Here is a 19,602-nt window from a genome sequence, read left to right on the forward strand (position 1 = left end):
TAGGAAATGTTAGAACCAGGACGGATGTTAAAGGATACCTGGTCAAGCTCCTCATTTTATAGGTGATCTGCCCAAAAGCTAGTTTGTAAGGACCTACTGCTGGGTCTGCACCTTAAGCCTCATTAATAGGTCAATGCAGACCAGAAAGTGGCCCTTAGTATGGCCCAAAACCACACTAATGATCTCTTAACAGAAAGATGATAGATGGATGAGCAACACAATATTAGACACGGACAACAAGGTCAACTGTGTCTATATGTTACAAAAGTTTAGGTTTTCTTTTCTTTTCTTTTCCCCCTAAAGAGTAGAAAGGAAGTGGGAGAAAGGATATAAATTGTTAATTGGAAAAATAAGAATTTAACTAAATTTTTTTAAACAGATGAGAAAACCTGTAGCATCCCAGAAGTCCTCAGATGAAATCCTGTTGTTGATACTCACCTATTTAATTGTGCACAACCCCCAAGGTCTCAATTTCCCCATCTGTTAAAAGTTAGGGGATTGGATAAGACTGCCTCAGAAGTCTGTTCTGTAGCTGTGACTCCCTCCTCTCGCTGAAAACACTCTCTCCAGTGACAAGCAGGATCTCCCACTTCCTTCCAAAGGACCCATTCCCCAGGGACCTTTGTAATCTTCTCCAACCCTCACCTTCCATCCATCATTAATGCTCAGGACTCCAAGCCTGGGCTACCTTGTGCTATGCCCCCCTAAAGGCTCGCCATCTCCTCTCTTTCCTCTAGAAGAGATACCGTGCTTCCAACACTCTCTTGGACCCTCTCCAAAGCAGTTTCCTTCCCCCTCCAATCCATGGCAACAGGCACTTGCCAAGGTCACCAGATGACCTCTTCGGTCTCAAAACTTTGCGGCTCCCCTCTGACTTCTAGATGCTTGGCTCTCGGCAAAGCAAAATTCCTATTAACTGGCCAGACTTCCTCCCTCCCAAATGAAAAAGCTGAAATCCCTCCTCGGAAAAGAAGCCTTCCTGGAAATAATGGGAACAATCTCACTGGGGAACTAGAACCTATTGTGCTTCCAGCCTTTCCCCATTCCCCTGCCCCTGGGGAAGTGAGCTGCCTCTCTTCCTCTGCTGATTTGGAGAAGACCCCCAAGAACATCTATTCTAAACTCTATCAACTCCAAAAGCCATAAACACCAAACAATCTAACACAACCAGAGAAGTGCTCCCTGGCCTTAGCATGGAAATTTCTAAGGACAATCGACCACTTCTTAAGACAATCTAGTCCACTCTCAGGCAGCTAAAATTGTTAAAATTCTTTAGAGTGAGTCCAAATGTGTTTGTTTCCTTGAACCTCCACTTACTGCTTAGTTCTGCCATAGAAAAGTATAGTCTTTCCAAGTCTTCTGACTATGGGAGTTCCCCCAGCGCTCAGACCAGGATCCTCATCTCCTTTTGCTCTATATTATCGGACTTGTTAATCTGATCAGCACCCATGGAACGGGTCAATTATGCTCTTATCTATAAAGCCAGCCTGGGTCTCCTGGGCTACAAAATACATTTCCATCTATCTCTTAGACATCTGAACTAGATGTCCTTAGGCATCTACAACTCAACAAGGGTTCAAAAACCTCTTTATTTAATCTCCAAAATCCCTTTTACTGTAAAGGGGTCCCAGGCTGGTAACCTCCATGTCATCCTCAACTTCATCTCCCTCACCCCTAAATTGAATCCGTCACCAAATTTTGACAGCTCTACCTTTTTTTTTTTCCAAGGTTTTTACAAGGCAGATGGGGTTAAGTGGCTTGCTCAAGGCCACACAACTAGGTAATTATTAAGTGTCTGAGACCGGATTTGAACCCAGGTACGCCTGACTCCAGGGCCAGTGTTTTATCCAATACGACACCTAGCCACCCCTTGACAGCTCTACCTTGACAACATTTCCCACCTGTGTCACCTGTCTGCTCCTGCATCCACAACCCTAGTTGTGATGCTCAGCACCTCTCACCTGGACTGTTGCAACAACCTTCCAACTTAACTGATCTCCTTGCTTCAAGTCTCTCAACACACTAAAACTTAGACTGGACCATGGAACCCCTTCCCCTCAATGAGTACCAGTGGTTGGCTCCCTAACACTCCTAGGATCACATGATACCAAGGAAGAAACTGGGATTTCAGAGACTCTAAGTCAACAGAAAGGGTGAACCAACAAGGTTCCCATTCTGTTGGACCCTATAAGCTCAAAAGACTTTAGGCTCCGGCCCAGGGAAGGATTCTCCCCTTTCATCTGTCCATCAAGGCCTAGCTTCACTACTTTCCAAGGGGCTCATTCATCACCAGTTTGCCTACAAGGTTACTAATTGTGGGAGACACAGCAACACAAAGAAGCCACTGACTAAGTAAGCCCAGAAGAGTTTGTAATCTATGACAGTGGAGAGGGTCACTCTACTACCCCAATGGAACTCTAGGTCCTTCAAGTTCAGAACATATTTACTTCAATTCAATTTCACCTAAATTCAGTCCAATCTTCTAACCTGTAAAGATCTGGGATTCTGACTCTCCATTTATCCCAACAACATGGGAAGCTCCTTGAGCATAGGGCTATTTCTGCCTCGCTTTGTACCCCCAGAGCTTAGTTTGTTGACTTGATGTTATTACTTTATTTGATTTTAGTGATCTCATCAAGCTCAAGAACTTCCAGTGTAAAAAAAATTCCCTCTACCAATGTCAATTAGCACCTTACCTATAATGTTCTGCCTTAGGGAGAAGCCCAGGGTGCAGACAGGTAAAAATGACTGGCTCAAGGTCCCATGGCTGGAGTGTGGTCCTGCAACATGCGAACCCAGGTCTTCGTGACTCTGAGGTCAGACTGCTATCCACTAAGTCATATGGCCTCATTGGCTTTGTTATCTGCCATTCTGATCTATGCCTGTAACCATGGCCAAAGGGAAGGAAGGAGGCAAGACGTCCGGTCTGGGCTCAATGTTCACTGTAGAGCCTAGTTAGGAAGTAAGAACAACTCAGGAGAGGCATAATGGGTCAGGGAGAACCTCAATGGAATGAGTGACAGAAATACCCTCCAATTTAGGAGAATAAGTGAAAGGATCTCTAAAGTCCCTCCCAGCTCTGACACTCTATATCCTTATGCCCTTCCAAGATGAGAATCTATGTCACAAGAGTTCTCTCAGTTCTCACATTCTGAGTTTTAAGGTCATTCCCACTCTGCTATTCCAGATTCTAAAGTCCCTTTCAATTGTGACATTCTCTGTCCTAAGGGCCCCTCCCAGCTCTGGCATTCTCTGTCTGAGGGTCCCTCCCACTCTAACATTCTATTTTAAGGGTACTTCCCAATCCTGACATTCTGTGTTCTATGGGCTCTCTCAGTTCTGACATTCCATGTTCTATGGGTCCTTTCAGTTGACATTCTGTTTCCAACTGACAACTTCAATAAGTGATGTTCCAGGTTTCCTCCTTGCTCTAATACTTGAAATTCTAAGTCTCTGACAATTTATGTTCTAAGGTTCTTGGAACATTATACACAAACTCCTAAGACCCAAAATTCTACTTCTACTATGGACAGCAGTCACGCATTGGATCACATATTTCAAACCAGAAGGCACCTCAGGGAACAAAAAAGGTCCAGAAAGTCCTCTGGGCTTCCCAGATGGTGACTAGAGGTCCAACCCTGAAGGGATTATGAATCAGGAGGCTAGCAGCGGCTCGCACTGATCATGAATGCTTGGTTATTCCACTCCCAAAGCTTCAGAGATTCCCTTCCCCTTCCGGCCTCCGCTCCCTGCAGTCCAGCCCCTAGCTGCCTCACTCCCCCCACACAAGTCCGGCACAAGCCTTCTTTCCTCTTTCCTCCCCTCGCACGTGGTAATCTCCCACTAGCCTCTCACCACACACTTCCAACGACTCCACTCCTATCCCCCTTTTAAGGTCTTAAGTCAGAGTAACATCACAGAGCTGAAAGAAACCTTGGAGACCAGCTAATCCAACCCTTTCATTTTACAAGTGGATTGCCCAAGGTCACCCAAGCAGGAAGCGACAGAGGAAGGATATGACTCCAGAGCAAGTGTTCTCCCTGCCACACGACTTCAGGCCTCCAGGAAGCCTCCCTCCTCATCTTCACTTCATGGAGCTCTATTTTATAAGTTCCTCCAAAACAAAGTCAGTCTCACTCTATAGTCAAAGACTCACATACTTCACAAAAGAAACAGTCTACAGGAGGAGCTCAGTGGAGATCGATGAAATCAAATGTAATTCAGAGACCCTCACCTCCTCCATTCCCCCCCCCCCCCCAAGCCAAGAGATTCTAATGACTGGTTCATATGGCAGCATCATGATTCCATACCAAATGGGGATCTTTCAGGCCTTCAAACTCTGTCAGGCAAGAAGGGTGTGCCTCAAATTCCCCAGAAAACACCAGGCCAAAACCAATCCCTCAGAAAAATGCCCCCTTGCTTTCACCAGCCCTCAGCCCTTATTCCAGCTGGGCCTATTTTTAGAGATACTTGGTCAGGAGTGACAGCATTATTTTAACTCTGCCATTTTACAGATGACCTGCTGCCGAAGCTAAATGAGGACAGACCATATGCTCCATCTAACTTGCTGCCTCAAGTTGGTACACAAGCAGATGTTAATGAGATCTGTCCATTCTCATTATCATCTGATCTCTCAGAGGATTTGGAGAGACAGGCCTCAACACAGGACCCTGGGAGGGTGAGGAGCATCCAGGGAAGGGAGAGGTCCTCATTCTAGGAGGATCCCTGGAAAGGTAGCTGACAAGGACAGGATCACATATGGGTCACAGGCCCACGGACCCTGCCTCTTCCCATCCAAGAAGCTAGCATACTCACATAATGTTAAAGCTGTGAGGGCCCTCAGAACCAAGAATGTCAGAGTTAGGAGGGGCCTTAGAACCCAGAATATCAGAACTGGGAGGGTCCTTAGAATACAGAGCTGGGAAGACCCTTAGAATAGAAAATGTCAGAGCTCAGAGAGACCTTAGAACCCAAAATATCAGAGCCAAGAAGGATATTAGAAATTTATTCTTTAAAAAAAAAAATCGATTCTAACTCCTGAGGACCAAATTCTTAAGAATGTGTGGGGAAGAGGGAGGCACATAAAATATACTTCAGGAGAAAAAAAACACAGGAAAGGAAATCCAGAGACCAAGGTTATATGTAGTGCCACCTTTGCCTCTAAACTTAAGCAAATAACCTTGTCTTGTTTTCATCTGTCAAATGGGAATAAAGCCACCTATCGTAGGGACACCAGAAGAAGAAAATGAGATAAATGATAAAGTGTTCTATAATATCACCACTGCTATTAAAGGGAAGGGGGGAGTTGCAAGAAGCTGGGCCATAGAGAAGCCTTGCTCTGTCTTAATGCTCAAGCCTCAATTAGGTTCTGTGGGACCTTGGGCAGGTCAGTTCTCTGGGACCTTTCACTTTACTCATCTGTTGAAGAGAGGGACTGGGCTAGATGTCCTCTGAGGTCCCTTCTCTCTTTGGGGCTGAGACTCCTGTGACTGGGTTTCACCATAAAGTTTAATTTGGAGTCTTCAGCTCTTGCTCTCAGCCTTCTGGCTCACTCTCCAGGATGGTACATACTGTCAACTACTCTGCCACCTGAGCTCCCGCAAAAGGAAGACCTGCCTCCTCATGTGGGGAAGTCTGAGCCACTGCTCAGGTGGGGAGCAGAGCTGGCAAATATTCTACCCAAAGCTTCCCCCAAGAGCCAGTTTATCCCTGGGGTCTTCCCTCACTTCAGGGCAGGAGAGAAGTATCTCCCTTTCCTTCCATTCTCCCTTCTCTCAGCCCAAGCAAACACTCAGACCACCCGAAAAGTTCAAGATCAAGGTAGCCAGGAGCTATAAACAGCTCCCCAAGCAGTCCCAAGGAGAAGAATACCGTAAAATATTTATGGTTGTATGAAAATTCCCTGGGGGGAAGATGTGAAGATGACAAGGAAGCAGAGAGCTACCCAGGCACAAGAATAATTGGACCTCAAGTTAGGAGGCTCCAGCCCTGCTCTCAGTTCTAGCCAGACTTATCTGCATGACCTGCTCCCTCCTCTCTATGGGCTTCAAGGGTTCCTATCTATTGGAGCTGGGTGGTCACTAAAGGTCCTCCAAGCTCTGGCATTCTGTGTTCTAAGATTCTCCCACTGCTGTCATTCTTTGTTCTAAAGGTCCTCCTAGTTCTGATATCCTGCGTTCTAAGGGCCCTCCCACCTCTGACACTCTGGGTTATAAGGGCCCTCCCAGTTCTAACATTCTGGGTTCCAAAGCCCCTCCTGCTCTGACATTCTGGGTCCTAAGATTCTCCCATTGCTGCCATTCTATGATCTAAGGATCCTTCCAGTTCTGGAGTCCTAAGACTTCTCCCAGCACTGACATTCTAGGTTCTAAGACCCCTCTTGCTCTGACATTCTGGGTTCTAAGGATCCTTCTCTCTTTCCCCTCAGAGAGAGCTGAGCAGTATCTCTGAGGATAATTATGACCAGTTACAATTGTGACCCAAAGTCAGTTCTAAGATTTCATCCTCCTTGACAAAATGCTGGTGTCTTTCCAAAAGTTGCCATTTTCCATGTGTCCCTGGGGGCAGAGGCAGGAGCCACGTCAGCCACCAGCCCATCCCAGGATACAAGAGCTCTTTGCTAAACCCATGGCACTCCCCTCCTGCCAACCCCAAGGGGTACAAACCACAACTAACATCTCAGTGGCTTCCTTAACAATTTAATTCCACGTAAGCATTTCTTTGAGTGCTTACTGTCAGGCTAAGAGAAAGTTTAAATTCAGCTAAGTCGAGGGTCTCAGGGAACTTGGAAATCTAGTCATGAAAACCATGTTAATTATCAGATTGCCTTTTTGGTGGGGGAGGGAAGGGAAGGTGGGAAAAATTGTAAAATTCAAAACCTTACAAAAAAAAGAAGATAGGTAGAAACTACTATTGCATGTAATTGGAAAACAAATAAAATATTTATATAATTAAAAAAAGAAAACCACATCAATGACAGGCTCAAATATGTTCTGTCTTCAATCTGAGGGGGAAGATGTGACTGACTTTGGGGGGAGGAAGGGATGATGGAAGGCTTCCTGGAGCTGGTGGCATGTCAGTTCAACTTTGATGGAGGTATGAATTCAGGAGAGGAACACCTGAACCTTGTGTATCTAAGAGCTAAGAAAATACAGGACACAATTAAGGACGGTCCAATTTGTCTGGAGAGAGAGGATGTAGAGGGGAGCAACAGCACCTAGAGAAAGAGGGTGACCTCAGATGGTAGGCAATAGGTAGCTACTGAGGAATTTTAGGTATCAGAACAACACAATATCTATTAAAGATTATTTATAAAAAGAGCCTTAAGAACACAGAATAATTTATAAACAGGGCCTTGAGAACATAGAATATATTTATAAATTTATTAAAAATTAATCTAGACAGATGAAGAGGCAGAGTGGTGATGATTATAATGGGCAACACAGTAAAGTAGAAAAAGCACTGGTTCTTGACTGAAGGCCTGGGTTCAAATCATACTTTTGAGGCTCAATGCCTATGCACTTTGGGCTCAAGCCCATTCCTCTCTCTTTCCCGCTGTTTCGTCAAGTATAAAATGAGGGGTCTGGATTCTGAGGTCCCAATCCTAGGATTTTGAGGTAATACAGGTGACCCCATTTCAGATGAGGAAAATGAGGTTCAGAGAGGTAAAAATGACTCGCCTAAGTCACACAGCTGGTGAAAAGACTGGAATGTGAACTTGGGTCTCAAACTCAGTTCTTTCCCCATTACCACGCTGCCACTTCTGGAATGGACCAGATGAAGGAAAGAGAAGGGGCAGGAAGACTTACTAGAAGAGTATTTCCTCAGTCTAAGCAGGACTCCTCTACCAGAAGAGAAATGTTATAGGAAGGCAGTGTTGTACAGAAGAAACCCAGAGGGACAACCTGGGTCTGGATCCCACCTCGGACATCACTGGCAGCCAGACTGGTGCAAGCCACTTAATGCCCTTAGTCAGCCAAGAAGCATACATTAAGCACCTACGTGCTCAGTCCTGGGCATACAAGGGGGAGGCAGGGAATCCCTGCACTGCAAGGTCTCATACTCTAAAGGAGATAAGACAAAAACAACTATGTAGGACCAAGCTATAATGGAAACCAAGCAATGTGTATACTTGGCTATTAACGCAAGAGGTAACTTGGAGATATTCAACAGGGGCAAAAGTACTAGGATTACGGCAAATCAGGAAAGCCTTAGTAAAAGACTGGATTTTAGCTGGGCCTCAAAGGAAACTGGGAAAGTCAGCAATCAGAGCTTAGGAGGGGAAGCAATCCATGCAAACAGTGCGAAGACGCAGAAGGTGACTAGGAGGGATTCTGAACACTAGAGGCAATAGGGAACCCCTGAAATTTATAGTGTGGAGGGGCAGAAAGGAGACAGATGGTCATCCAGGGCTTAAGGGAAATTCTCTGAATGGAGTATAGATTGGAGTGGGGAGAGACTTGAGGCAGGAGCCTCACCATTGGTTACAATGTACAATAGTACAAAAGTGAGGTGATGGGGGTCTACCCCAGGGGGTAGTAATGTTAGGAGAAAAGGGGGCATGCTATGCTCAGTCCTTAGCCCTCATCTGCAAAATGAGGGTCTGGGGTTTGGACTAGATTGCCTTCTAACTCTATATCTATGGTCTAATGAAATAAGCTAGGGTCTTTGAGGGTTAGCTGACAGTGGGAGGGGGCTTTGGCTCACCCCCAGATTCCACTTTCGGGGATTTCCTCCCCCCCGTACTCTGAGCTCTTTCTACATCATCCTTAGTCTGCCAATAAACATTTATTAAACTTGCACCACATACAAGGCAGTGGGCCAAGTGCTAAAGATACAAAGACAAAAAAATAAAAATAAAAAGTCCCTGTCCCCAAGAAACTCACAGTCTAGTGGTGGAAACAACATAAAAACAACCAGTCCTTTAAGTCAGTGCTTTTTCCTCTCTCCAAAGCTCCAAATCCCAAGGGTAGGAACAGACCCGTGAGGCATAAAACTTAGTAACCACCTACCTACCTCCCTAACCTGATCTGCCAGGCCCTTATGCAAACCCACAGCAGGTACTATCTCACAGGCAGAGATAGGAAACAGAGAAAAAAGGACTCAAAGCTCTGCCACTTATTCTTTGTGACTCTGAGCACATCATTTTACCTCTGAGTCTCAGTTTCCTCATCTGTAAAACAAGATAGTTAGGAAGATGATCCCTAAGGGACCTTTCTATTCTGTTCTATGGGCTGTCAGGTCAGTTGATTTGGGACTACAGTCTAGTCTAGGTCCCTTATTGGTTCCAGGGCCAAGCCCCTTCTTCACCTCTTTAACCTCAAGGTCTTCATCTGTAGATGGGGGTCGACAAGACTCATCCTCCCTACCTTACAGGTCCAGGTGAAGAAAAGTGTTTTATATAAAGTTTTACAAAAACAAGGAACAGTTTATTAATCTCTTGAATGAATGAACCAAAAGGCAAGCCTCCATTCAATAGCTTGAGATGACCTGTTGGGTGCTTTTATTCATTAGATTGTAAGTTTCTGGAAGGCAAAACCTACCTTTTGCCTCTTTTTCTATCTCCAGAGCTTAAGGACCAATGTCTGGCACATAGAAGATGATGATAATAAATATTTACTGACTGACTAACCTTGCAACTCAATCATTTCTTCTCCTCTCCTCCTCAGATGTAGACACTACTTGTTGTGTCTGCCACCCTTGCCCATGAGAACAGCCAAAGCAATTAACAAGATCCGAGGCCCAGGCCAAGAAGCAAAAGATTAAAAAGGCAAAGGATATAGTCAGGATAGCAACTCAATGTGCACTTATTAAGCAACCTACGATTTTGTAGGCTCTGTGCCAAGCAAACAAAGTCACCACCAAAACAGTATGGATCCCTAAGGAATTTCTTATCCTACTATCCTAGTACACAAGGAACCCAAGTCCTGAACGCGTCACGCCGCCACAGCTTCAAAAACCATCAATGGCTCCCTACTACCTCCAAGATAAACTGCAAACGACTCTGCGGGCTTTTAAAATCCTTCACCATCTGGCTCCCCCTTCTGTCTTTGCAGACTTCGTTCCTATTACTCTCACATTCTCTATAGCTGACTTGCTCTTCCCATCACAATATCTTCTCTCTCCAATCTCTATGCTTTGCATGGAATTCCCTCCCCTTTGACCTTCTGTGCTTAAAATACTTGGTTTCCTTCAATGCTCAGCTCAAGCAAATGGGGAAGAGTAGGGCAAATAGCAGGAGAAAAGATGCTGCAGACAGGCCTGATCAAAAAAGGACACAGGAAGGTTCACTTCAGAGGAGTGAAGATAAAATGGGCCTCTCCTCTTCCTAACCAGGAGAGTCATCGCAGTGGAGGAGAGGCTGCCTAAGGAGGCTATCAGCTTCCCTTCAGTGGGGACCTGTAAGCTTAGGTCTTCTTTCCAGAAATGAACTGGAATAAATGGAGACCAAGGCCCCTTCCATTCTCCATGTTGGTCATTTTGTGATTGCCCTAATAGAAACTTTATGCATCATAAGCATGGTCGGTAGAACGCTTTAGTTTGCTTCATTGTTCTCGGTCACAACTTTTTTTAAAAAGACGTGAGCTCCAGAACTATACTAAATGGATGGACAGTAGGGTAGGTCAGGGAGAGAATGCAGACACTCTAATCAAAAGATCCAAGCTCTGAGCCTGGCTCTCTTTCACATCTAGGTGACTTCAGGAAACTCATTTTTCTTTCCTGGCCCTCAGTTTCCTTGACCAGGATTCTATAAAGATCTCTTCATCTCTAAGTCTATGATAATATGACAATTGGAGTAAAGTGGGAGAAAGTGAAAGAGATAGCAAAAGGAAACAGAGATAGAGGGGGGAGGGGAGAGATAAAGGAGACAGAGGAAACAGATGCAGAAGAGGGAAGACAGAGATAGAGGAGCCCAACATAGAGAGGCAAAGGGAGAGCTGACGTAGGTATGGAAGAGAGAAAGATAGGTGATAGAAATAGAATGGATGGAGAGATGATAGATATAGATGAGACACAGAGAGAGACAGAGACAGAGGCACAGAGACAGAGAGAGAGAGAGAGTAAACCAAATAATGGAAGTATATAGAGAGTGAGTGAGCATTAATTCAGGGCTTACTCATTGGGGTACTGTGTACCTGGGAGCCATAAAATATCTAATTTGCTTTATTTTTGGCAAGACAATGGGGTTAAGTGGCTTGCCCAAGGCCACACAGCTGGGAGGCCAGATTTGAACCCAGGTCCTCTTGACTCCAGGGCTGGTGCTTTATCCACTGTCGCCCCTTGGGATCCATGAAACATCAAAAGAATAAGAGGTGTTTATTAGGAAAATTTACAGAGGCAAGTGGACAAGAATGGCAAAACTTCTGAGATGCCTCTATCTGAGACTGGGCGCATGTCTGTCCAGCTCCAACTCACCCCCTGTACACACACAGACACACACACTCTCACACGCACATACACATGCACACAGACACACACTCACACACGTGCACACACATTCACAGACACGCAGACACATGCACACATCCACATACATTCAGACACTCACAGACACACAGACACACTCAGACACATACACATACACTCAGACACTCACAGACACACATACACACAGCCACGCAGACACGCAGACACACACACAGCCACGCAGACACGCAGACACACAGACACGCAGGCACACACACAGCCACACAGACACACAGACACACAGACACGCAGACACACACACATACACACACAGCCACGCAGACACGCAGACACACAGACACGCAGACACACACAGCCACACAGACACGCAGACACACAGACACGCAGACACACATACACACAGACATGCAGACACGCAGACACACACACAGCCACGCAGACACACAGACACACAGCCACGCAGACACACACACACAGCCACAAAGACACGCAGACACACACACAGCCACGCAGACACGCAGACACACACACAGCCACACAGCCACACAGCCACACAGACACGCAGACACACACAGACACGCAGACACACAGACACGCAGACACGCAGACACACAGACACGCAGACACATACACACAGACACACAGACACGCAGACAGACTCCACAGCAATGTGCCGGACCACGCGGGTTCAGGCCACAGCCCTCTCGGGACCACCCAGTGGGATCGGCTCAGAGTCAGGACCCTCAGACACAGGCCCCCCAAACCCGGGGCCGCAGAGTCAGGACCCTCAAAGCAGAGCCGGGGCTGGACCTGAACCCGGGCTTCCCCGACGCCAAGCCCGGACCTGCCTCCCGCGGCCTCTCAGGGCCCCCATTTGGGACACGTCCCCCCACTAACACGCGTGCCCGCGCCCCGGCCCCCCGGCTCTCCTCCCTAGCCCCCTCCCCTCCGGCCCCCCAGCCCCCGGCCCCGAACAACCGGCGCTTCCTGCCAGGCAGGGCCCGAGGGGGCCCCCGGCCGGAGTCCCGAGAGGACGGCCCGAGCCCGGCCGCTGCCCCCAGTGCCCCGGGTGGAGCAGCGCCCGGCCGCGGGGGTCCGGGCCGCGGGGGTCCGGGCCGCGGGGGTCCGGGCCGCGGGGGTCCGGGCCGCGGGGGTCCGGGCCGCGGGGGTCCGGGCCGCGGGGGTCCGGGCCGCGGGGGTCCGGGCCGCGGGGGTCCGTGGAGGGCAGCGCCGCGGCCCGGCCGGGAGGGGGTGAGAGTCCCTCCGAGTCGGGCTCCACGCGCGCGCACGGACACGGACACGCGCGCACTCCCGCGTGCACGCGCACGCGCGCCCCCGGGCAGGTGGCCGCCCCGGCCTCCCGGGCCGCGGCCAAACTTTGCCAAAGTCCGGGCGGGAGAGGCCTCCGGCGGGGGAGGGCCGGGAGGGCTGGGGGAGGGGAGGGGGCTCCGAGGGGCGCGCACACTCACTGCGGTGGCGCCCGCCGCCTCCCCACGTCTGCTTGGCGATGCTGGGGCTGCGGATGAGCGCCCGGCCCGCAGACTTGAGCGCGTCCATGGCCCGCTCCGCCGCGCCGCCGCCGCCGCCAAAACTCTCCGCCTGGAAAACTTTTCCGCTGGGGCCGCGCGCGCCCCGCCCCCGCCGGCCCCGGCCCGGCCCCGCCCCGCCCGCGGCCCCGCCCCCGCCGGCCCCGGCCCCGCCCCCGCCGGCCCCGGCCCCGCCCCGCCCGAGGCCCCGCCCCGCCCGAGGCCCCGGCCCGCCCGAGGCCCCGGCCCCGCCCCGCCCCGCCCGAGGCCCCGCCCCCTCCGGCCCCGCCCCGCTCCGGCGGGCTCTTCGGCCAAGGGGCGGGGACATGCAGATGAGGCCCGAGCGCCGGGGGGGGCGGGGCTGCTGCAGAGGGCCGCACGTCCCCGGCCCGGCCCCCCCGCAGAGACAAAGCACTCGGAGCGCGCCGGCGGGCGGCGGGTGGGTGGGCTCTGCGCCCCCCCCGGCCGGGGGCCCCCCGCGCCCCCAGCCCGCTTCCCTGTGCCACCAGGGGCCGCCCGCCCAGGCGGGGCCCGAGCCCCAGGGGCATGGAGGTCGGGCCAGGGTCACCCCCCGCACCCACCTTCTCCCCTCGAGCCAGGACCCTGGAGCTAAACCCGGGCCAGAGTCAGGACCCTCAGACACAGGCCCCCCAAACCCGGGGCCGCAGACTCAGGACCGTCAGACACAGGCCCCCCAAACCCGGGGCCGCAGAGTCAGGACCCTCAGACACAGGCCCCCCAAACCCGGGGCCGCAGAGTCAGGACCCTCAAACCAAGGCCCAGGCTGGAACTCCACTCCTAGTCTGATAGATCTGGAAGGGACTTGAAACATTATCTCAGATTCTCTACCTGCAGTCCTGAGTTCTGGGTCATTTTTAGGGGGTCCATGAGCTTGGATGATAGAGAAAATGCATCTATTTTCTGCTAATCTCTAAATGAAATCTAGCATTTCCTGCAGTGATTTGACATGTCCAAAAGGATCCTTCAACAAATCTAACCTCCCTCATTCTTTCTTTAAAAATTAATTTTTTCAAGTACATGCAAAACTAGTTTTCAACATTCATCTTTCTACAAGCTTGAATTCCACATTCCCCCCTCATTCTTATAAACAAGGAAACTGAGGCCCAGGGAGAAGCAGACATACGCTGATGGCTCTTGATTCTTTGGTGAGGACGAGGTCTGGGGTCAGGGTCCACCAACAGAACTTGGGTGAGACCCCAAGAAGTGAAGAAGACTGGGCCTGTTCTTATCTTAACACAGGTCACCACAGCAAACTTGGGAGGGGACAGCTGGCTTCTTATCTCTGAAACAGGCTTCCTGGAGTCAGGAGCAGAACCAGTCTGATGAAGGAAGGGAAGGCTGGCAGAGGGCAGGATGGTGGGCAGGCAGAGGTGTGAGAAGAGAGCAAGTCCAGCCAGCACCTGTAGGACAGCCAGGAGCTCCGAGGATCCACTCTTCCCAAAAAATAATAAACAGCTCCCTTCATCCTTTTTCATAGGGTCCAACCCTGCTCCCTAAAGATAAGGGATGAGTTTCCAGTCTTTTCCCCTAGGAAGTCAGGGAGGTAATTGGGTTTCCAGGTGACTCAGGAGACTTGCCCACAGGCTCAGGTTCAGGATTAACCTTCCACCTCTTGCCCTGCCCTGGGGCCTCTCCTGTTGACTCAACCACACACTCCTTTCCCCAGCTGTTTCTGTCACTCCACAGAGCCTGAATAACTCCTCCTCTCTCTCTCTCCCCTAGCTGACTCTTGTTCAAGGTCCCAGCCTTCCCTCAGCTGCCCAGCACTACTTTTGTCTTGGCCTCCTTTCCAACCAGCTTCCCTTCCCCGATCTGGGGAAGCTTGTTGGCTACTTGGGGAGGTCCTCATATACACTTTCAACACCCACCTTAGCCAGAGGAACCTTAAAATAGATAGGGAGGGACCTTACACACCATCAAACTGACCCTGTCATTTTATAGTTGGGAAAACCAAGGTCCAGAGAAGGGAAACACTTGCTGGAGGTCACACAGTTGGAGTCTGGGCTGGTCCCAGAATCTTTTTTTGAACAATCTATAACAATCTATAACAAAGTGCTTACCTTCTCAAGGCAGGAGGGAGAGAATTTGGAATTCAAAAATTATCAAAAAAAAAAGGTTAAAATTTGTTTTTATATGTAATTGAGGGAAAAAAATTCATTTAAAAAGAAAAGGGTTAAAGCAGTGGCTAGAGCACCAGCCCTGGAGTCAGGAGAACCTGATTTCAAATCCAGTCTCAGAAACATAATAATTACCTAGCTGTGTGACCTTGGGTAAGTCACTCAACCCTGTTGCCTTGCAAAAACAAACAGAAAACAAAAAGGGAAAAGTTAATCTTAGGAAGCTCCAAGTTAAATTGTCTTAGATGAATGAGTTTAGGTTGTAAATTCAATATTCCAAAGCACTTCTAAAGTTTCTTATATATTCCATAAATGTGTCTTAATTAGTAAAACGCAACACTATTGGGACTTCTAGATTTCTCTGGTAGAAAGAATACAGTCTAATAGAGAATTATACTAAGAGGCAGGAGACTAGGGTTCTACTGACCCTGCCACCTCTAAAATATGTGGGTTTATTCCTCTCAACATCAATTTCTTCATCTATAATTGAGGTGTTTGGATTAGATAGTATTAAAGCCTCCTCTAGCTTGGATATTCTGTGTTTTAAAGACCCCACCCCACCCCGCAACTCTACCATTCTCTATACTAAAGTCCTCCCCATCTCTGACATTCTGTGTTCTAAGGTCCTTCACAGTTCTGTTCTAAAGCCTCTCTAGACTCTTGACATACCTTGTTCTAAAGTTCCTCCAGGCTCTGATATTTTGTATTTTAAAGACTCTCACAATCCATATGTCCTAAGGACCCTTTCAGCTTTGATATTCTCTGTTCTAAGGCCCCTTCTAACTTTAATTTTCTATATAAATGGGTTCTATTCAACTATAAATGGTAAGACCCTGGGGTCTTACATTTCCCTAAGCTTCTTTCCCCATCTGTACAGCAAGGATCACCTTAGCCTCTATCTCACAGAGTTGTTTAATGAGGTTTACATGATATAACATACAGAACTTTTCAAGTTCTGAATGGCACTGAATGATATTCTTCCATATTCTGTGTTCCTTCTTTCCAAATCTGATTCACTCTTAATCATACCTGCGTTTGCCCATTCCAGTTAGAGCTGAGGCAGGTACCTGAAGGCTAACGCCCAACAGCTCTTTTATCCAAACTGGGTGGTACCAACCCAAGGGCAAGGGACTTCTCTCTAGAATGTAGAAGGGGTAGTTTTGTTGGGGGCAGTGATTCGACATTTCTTCTCACAGGGCCCCGCCCCATGCTGGGCCAGGCTTTGCAACCCCAAAAGGGCTCCCTGAATTCAATATGCTGAGTCAGTATGAGGAGGGTTGGCTTCCACCCAAGGAATTTTTCATTCACTCTCTTTGGCAGCCTGCAGCCTCCACCTCCCTGGAACTTTTAAACACAAAACTGCCTTCCATGGTTCCCTCATAACTTCCTGTTTCAAATGGCTTAGAATGTGGCTTCCCACTCCGCGTCTGGATGGAGCCTTTAAAGACCCCAAGATGGTATAGTGGAGAGAACTGGGTTTGGAATCGAAAAACTTAATGTTTGAATCCTCAGATACTTATTAGTTGCATAATCCTGGGCATGCTACACACACACACACACACACACACACACACACACACACACACACACACCACACAAACTCCTTGCCTCAGTTTTCTCATCTGTAAAAGAAAATGGTTGGATCTGACTTCTTCCACTCAGCGGCAGCTTGGTGGCACAGCAGATAGAATTGGAACTGTAATCAAGAAGACCTGTGTTTAAATGTGACCTCAGATACAAGCTATATAAACCTGGGCAAGTCATATAACTTTGAGAAAACTGAGGCAGAAGGCGGCGTAGTGGATAAAGCACTGGCCCTGGAGTCAGGAGTACCTGGGTTCAAATCCGGTCTCAGACACTTAATAATTACCTAGCTGTGTGGCTTTGGGCAAGCCACTTAACCCCGTTTGCCTTGCAAAAACCTTAAAAAAAAAAAAGGTTAAGTGAGAAGGGTCTTGAGTCACATAGTTGGTGTCAAAAACTAGATAAGAGCCCAGGTCTACCAGGATCCAGGGCCAGCACACATCTCCATTGGTCCATGCTGTATCATACTAGATCTGTCTTCTTGTGTGGCATGATGGCAGCTTATGGACTTTGTCCTCCTCAGAGTGGTAGAGAAGGCCCACCCAGGGTGAAGGTGCCAAGATTACTCCAACTGCACTCTGTCTTCCGCCTGCATTTGCATAAGAGCCCCATTGTTACCTAGAAACCCTGCTGAAACCATCCATCTTCTCATTTGTAAGGAAGGACACACTGGTCAGTATGGGGCCAGTAAAATCAGAGCTCAGTCCTGGAATCTGCAGGTCAGTTAGGCCAGGGAGAGAGACTGAGCAAAGGAGGTCAAGGCTTCAAACCCAGATCCCATGTTTAGTCATATCTGACTTTTTTGTGACCTCATGACCAAATCATGCCAGCCCTGTTCATGGGACCTTATGCAGCCCTTCTAATCTCCTCACTGCCCCTGCAGATTCTCAGACTCATTTCTGTCCCCCCACTTTCTTCCATTTAAGACTCTTCAAATTCTTCCCTTTAGAGTCCATTGAACAAGCATTTATTAATCACCATGTTTGTATCTTGCACTGTGCCAGGGATACAAAGAAAAAGGAAACAATTTTTGGCCTCCAGAATTATATAACTCTGTGCTCTACATTTGGGAAGGGGTGACCTCATGAATAGGTGGAGTAAGCAGCTGTTTGAATAGTGACTTCAAAATTATTAAAAAGTCATTGCTGGAAAGGATTCAGTATATATAGACTTGTCAGAGCTGGGAGGATCATCAAAACATAGAATATCAGAGCTAAAGGGGTCTTAGAATATTTTGGTTTTTTCCCAATTGCATGTAAAAACAATTTTTATCATTTTTTTAAAATTGAATTTACAGTTCTCTCCCTCTCTTTCTTTCCTCCCCTCTCTCTGAGACAATAAGGTTATACATGTTCAGTCATGCAAAACACTGCCATATTAGTCATGTTGTGAAAGAAAATACTTACAAAAATAAAGTAAAAAATAACATACTTTGTACTGCATTCAGCCATCAGTTTTTTGGAGGTAGAGAGCATGTTTCATCATTCAGTCCTTCTGAATTTATCTTGTGTTATTGTATTGCTCACACAGTAGCTTAGTCATTCACAGTTGATCATGGTACACTATTTCTGTTACTGAATACCCTATTCTCCTAGTTCTGTTCACTTCACTTTGCAATCGGTTCTTCTAAGTCTTTCCAGATTTCTTACGAAATCATCTTGCCTGTCATTTCTTATAGCACAATAGTATTCCATTACAATCATATACCACAATGTAGCTATTCCACAATTAAAGAACATCCCCTCAATTTCCAATTCTTAGCCACAACAAAAAACTACTATAAATATTTTCATACAAATAAATCCACACCCTGTCCCTTTTTTTTAATCTCCATGGGATATAGAACTAAGTCGTTGTATTGTTGGATCAAAGGGCATTCGCAGATTTATAGTCCTTTGGACATGGTTCCAAATTGCTGTCCAGAATGGTTGGATCAGTCCACAACTTCAACAGGGCATTAGTGTCCCAATTTTCCCACCTCCTCCAACATTTATGATTTTCCGTTTTTGTTATATTAGCCACTCTGATGGATCTGAGGTTGTACCTCACAGTTGTTTTTTAATTTACATTTCTCTAATCAATAGTGATTTATATCATTTTTTCCATATACCTATAAATAGCTTTGAATTCTTTGTCTGAATCTGCCTGTTCATGGCCTTTGACTACTTATCATTTGGAAAATGGCTTGTATTCTTAGAAATTTGACTCAGTTTTGTATATATTTGAGAAATGAGGCCTTTATCAGAAATGCTTGCTATAAAAAATTGTTTCTCAGCTTTCTTCTTTTTTTCTCATCTTGGTTTTGTTTGTGCAAAAACTTTTTAATTTAATATAATCAAAAGCATCTCCTAATGCTCTCTCTGTGTTGTTTGGCCTCCCACTTAGCATAGGCATAACAGATAAACTATTGCATGTTCCCCTAATTTGTTCATGGTATCACCCTTTATGTCTAAATCTTGGTATATAGTGTAAGATGTTATTGTACATCTAGTTTCTGTCAATTTCTTTCCAGTTTTTCCAGCAGTTTTTTGTCAGATGGTGAGTTCTTGTCTCCAAAACTTGGGTCATTTACTATTGTGTATTGTGTATCTAGTCTGTTCCATTAATCTACCACCCTATATCTTAAGCAGTAACAGATTGTTTTGATGATTACCACTTTATAATGTAGTTTGAGATATGGTACAGCTAGGCTACCTTCTTTCACATTTCCTCCCCCCTTTAATTTCCTTCATATTCTTGACCTTTTATTCTAATCTAGATGAAATTTGTCATGATTTTTCCCAGCCCTATAATTTTTGGTATTTTATATGACACTGAATAAAAAATTAATTTAGAAAAAAATTGTCAATTTTTATTATGTTGGCTCAACCTATCCCATGAGCAATTAATATTTTCCCAGTTGTTTAGATCTGACTTTATTTGTATGA

General features: G+C 47.1%; 1 protein-coding gene across 3 annotated transcripts in view; it reads right to left on the reverse strand.

The window, feature by feature from the left end:
* The window catches only part of LDLRAP1 (low density lipoprotein receptor adaptor protein 1), a 43,628-nt gene extending 30,591 nt beyond the window's left edge, over positions 1 to 13,037 (reverse strand). Inside the window, exon 1 of one of the 3 annotated variants that reach the window (XM_074218083.1) lies at positions 12,897 to 13,037. In XM_074218083.1, the coding sequence (XP_074074184.1) occupies positions 12,897 to 12,984 (88 nt within the window). In that variant the 5' untranslated portion in view covers positions 12,985 to 13,037. Of the gene's footprint in view, positions 1 to 2,696; positions 4,218 to 12,896 lie in introns of those variants that run through there. The other 2 variants (XM_074218082.1, XM_074218084.1) reach the window with 2 other exon arrangements.
* Between the last annotated feature and the right edge of the window lie 6,565 nt (positions 13,038 to 19,602).

The sequence above is a fragment of the Macrotis lagotis genome, chromosome 1, assembly GCF_037893015.1.
Source record: "Macrotis lagotis isolate mMagLag1 chromosome 1, bilby.v1.9.chrom.fasta, whole genome shotgun sequence".
NCBI lineage: Eukaryota > Metazoa > Chordata > Mammalia > Peramelemorphia > Peramelidae > Macrotis > Macrotis lagotis.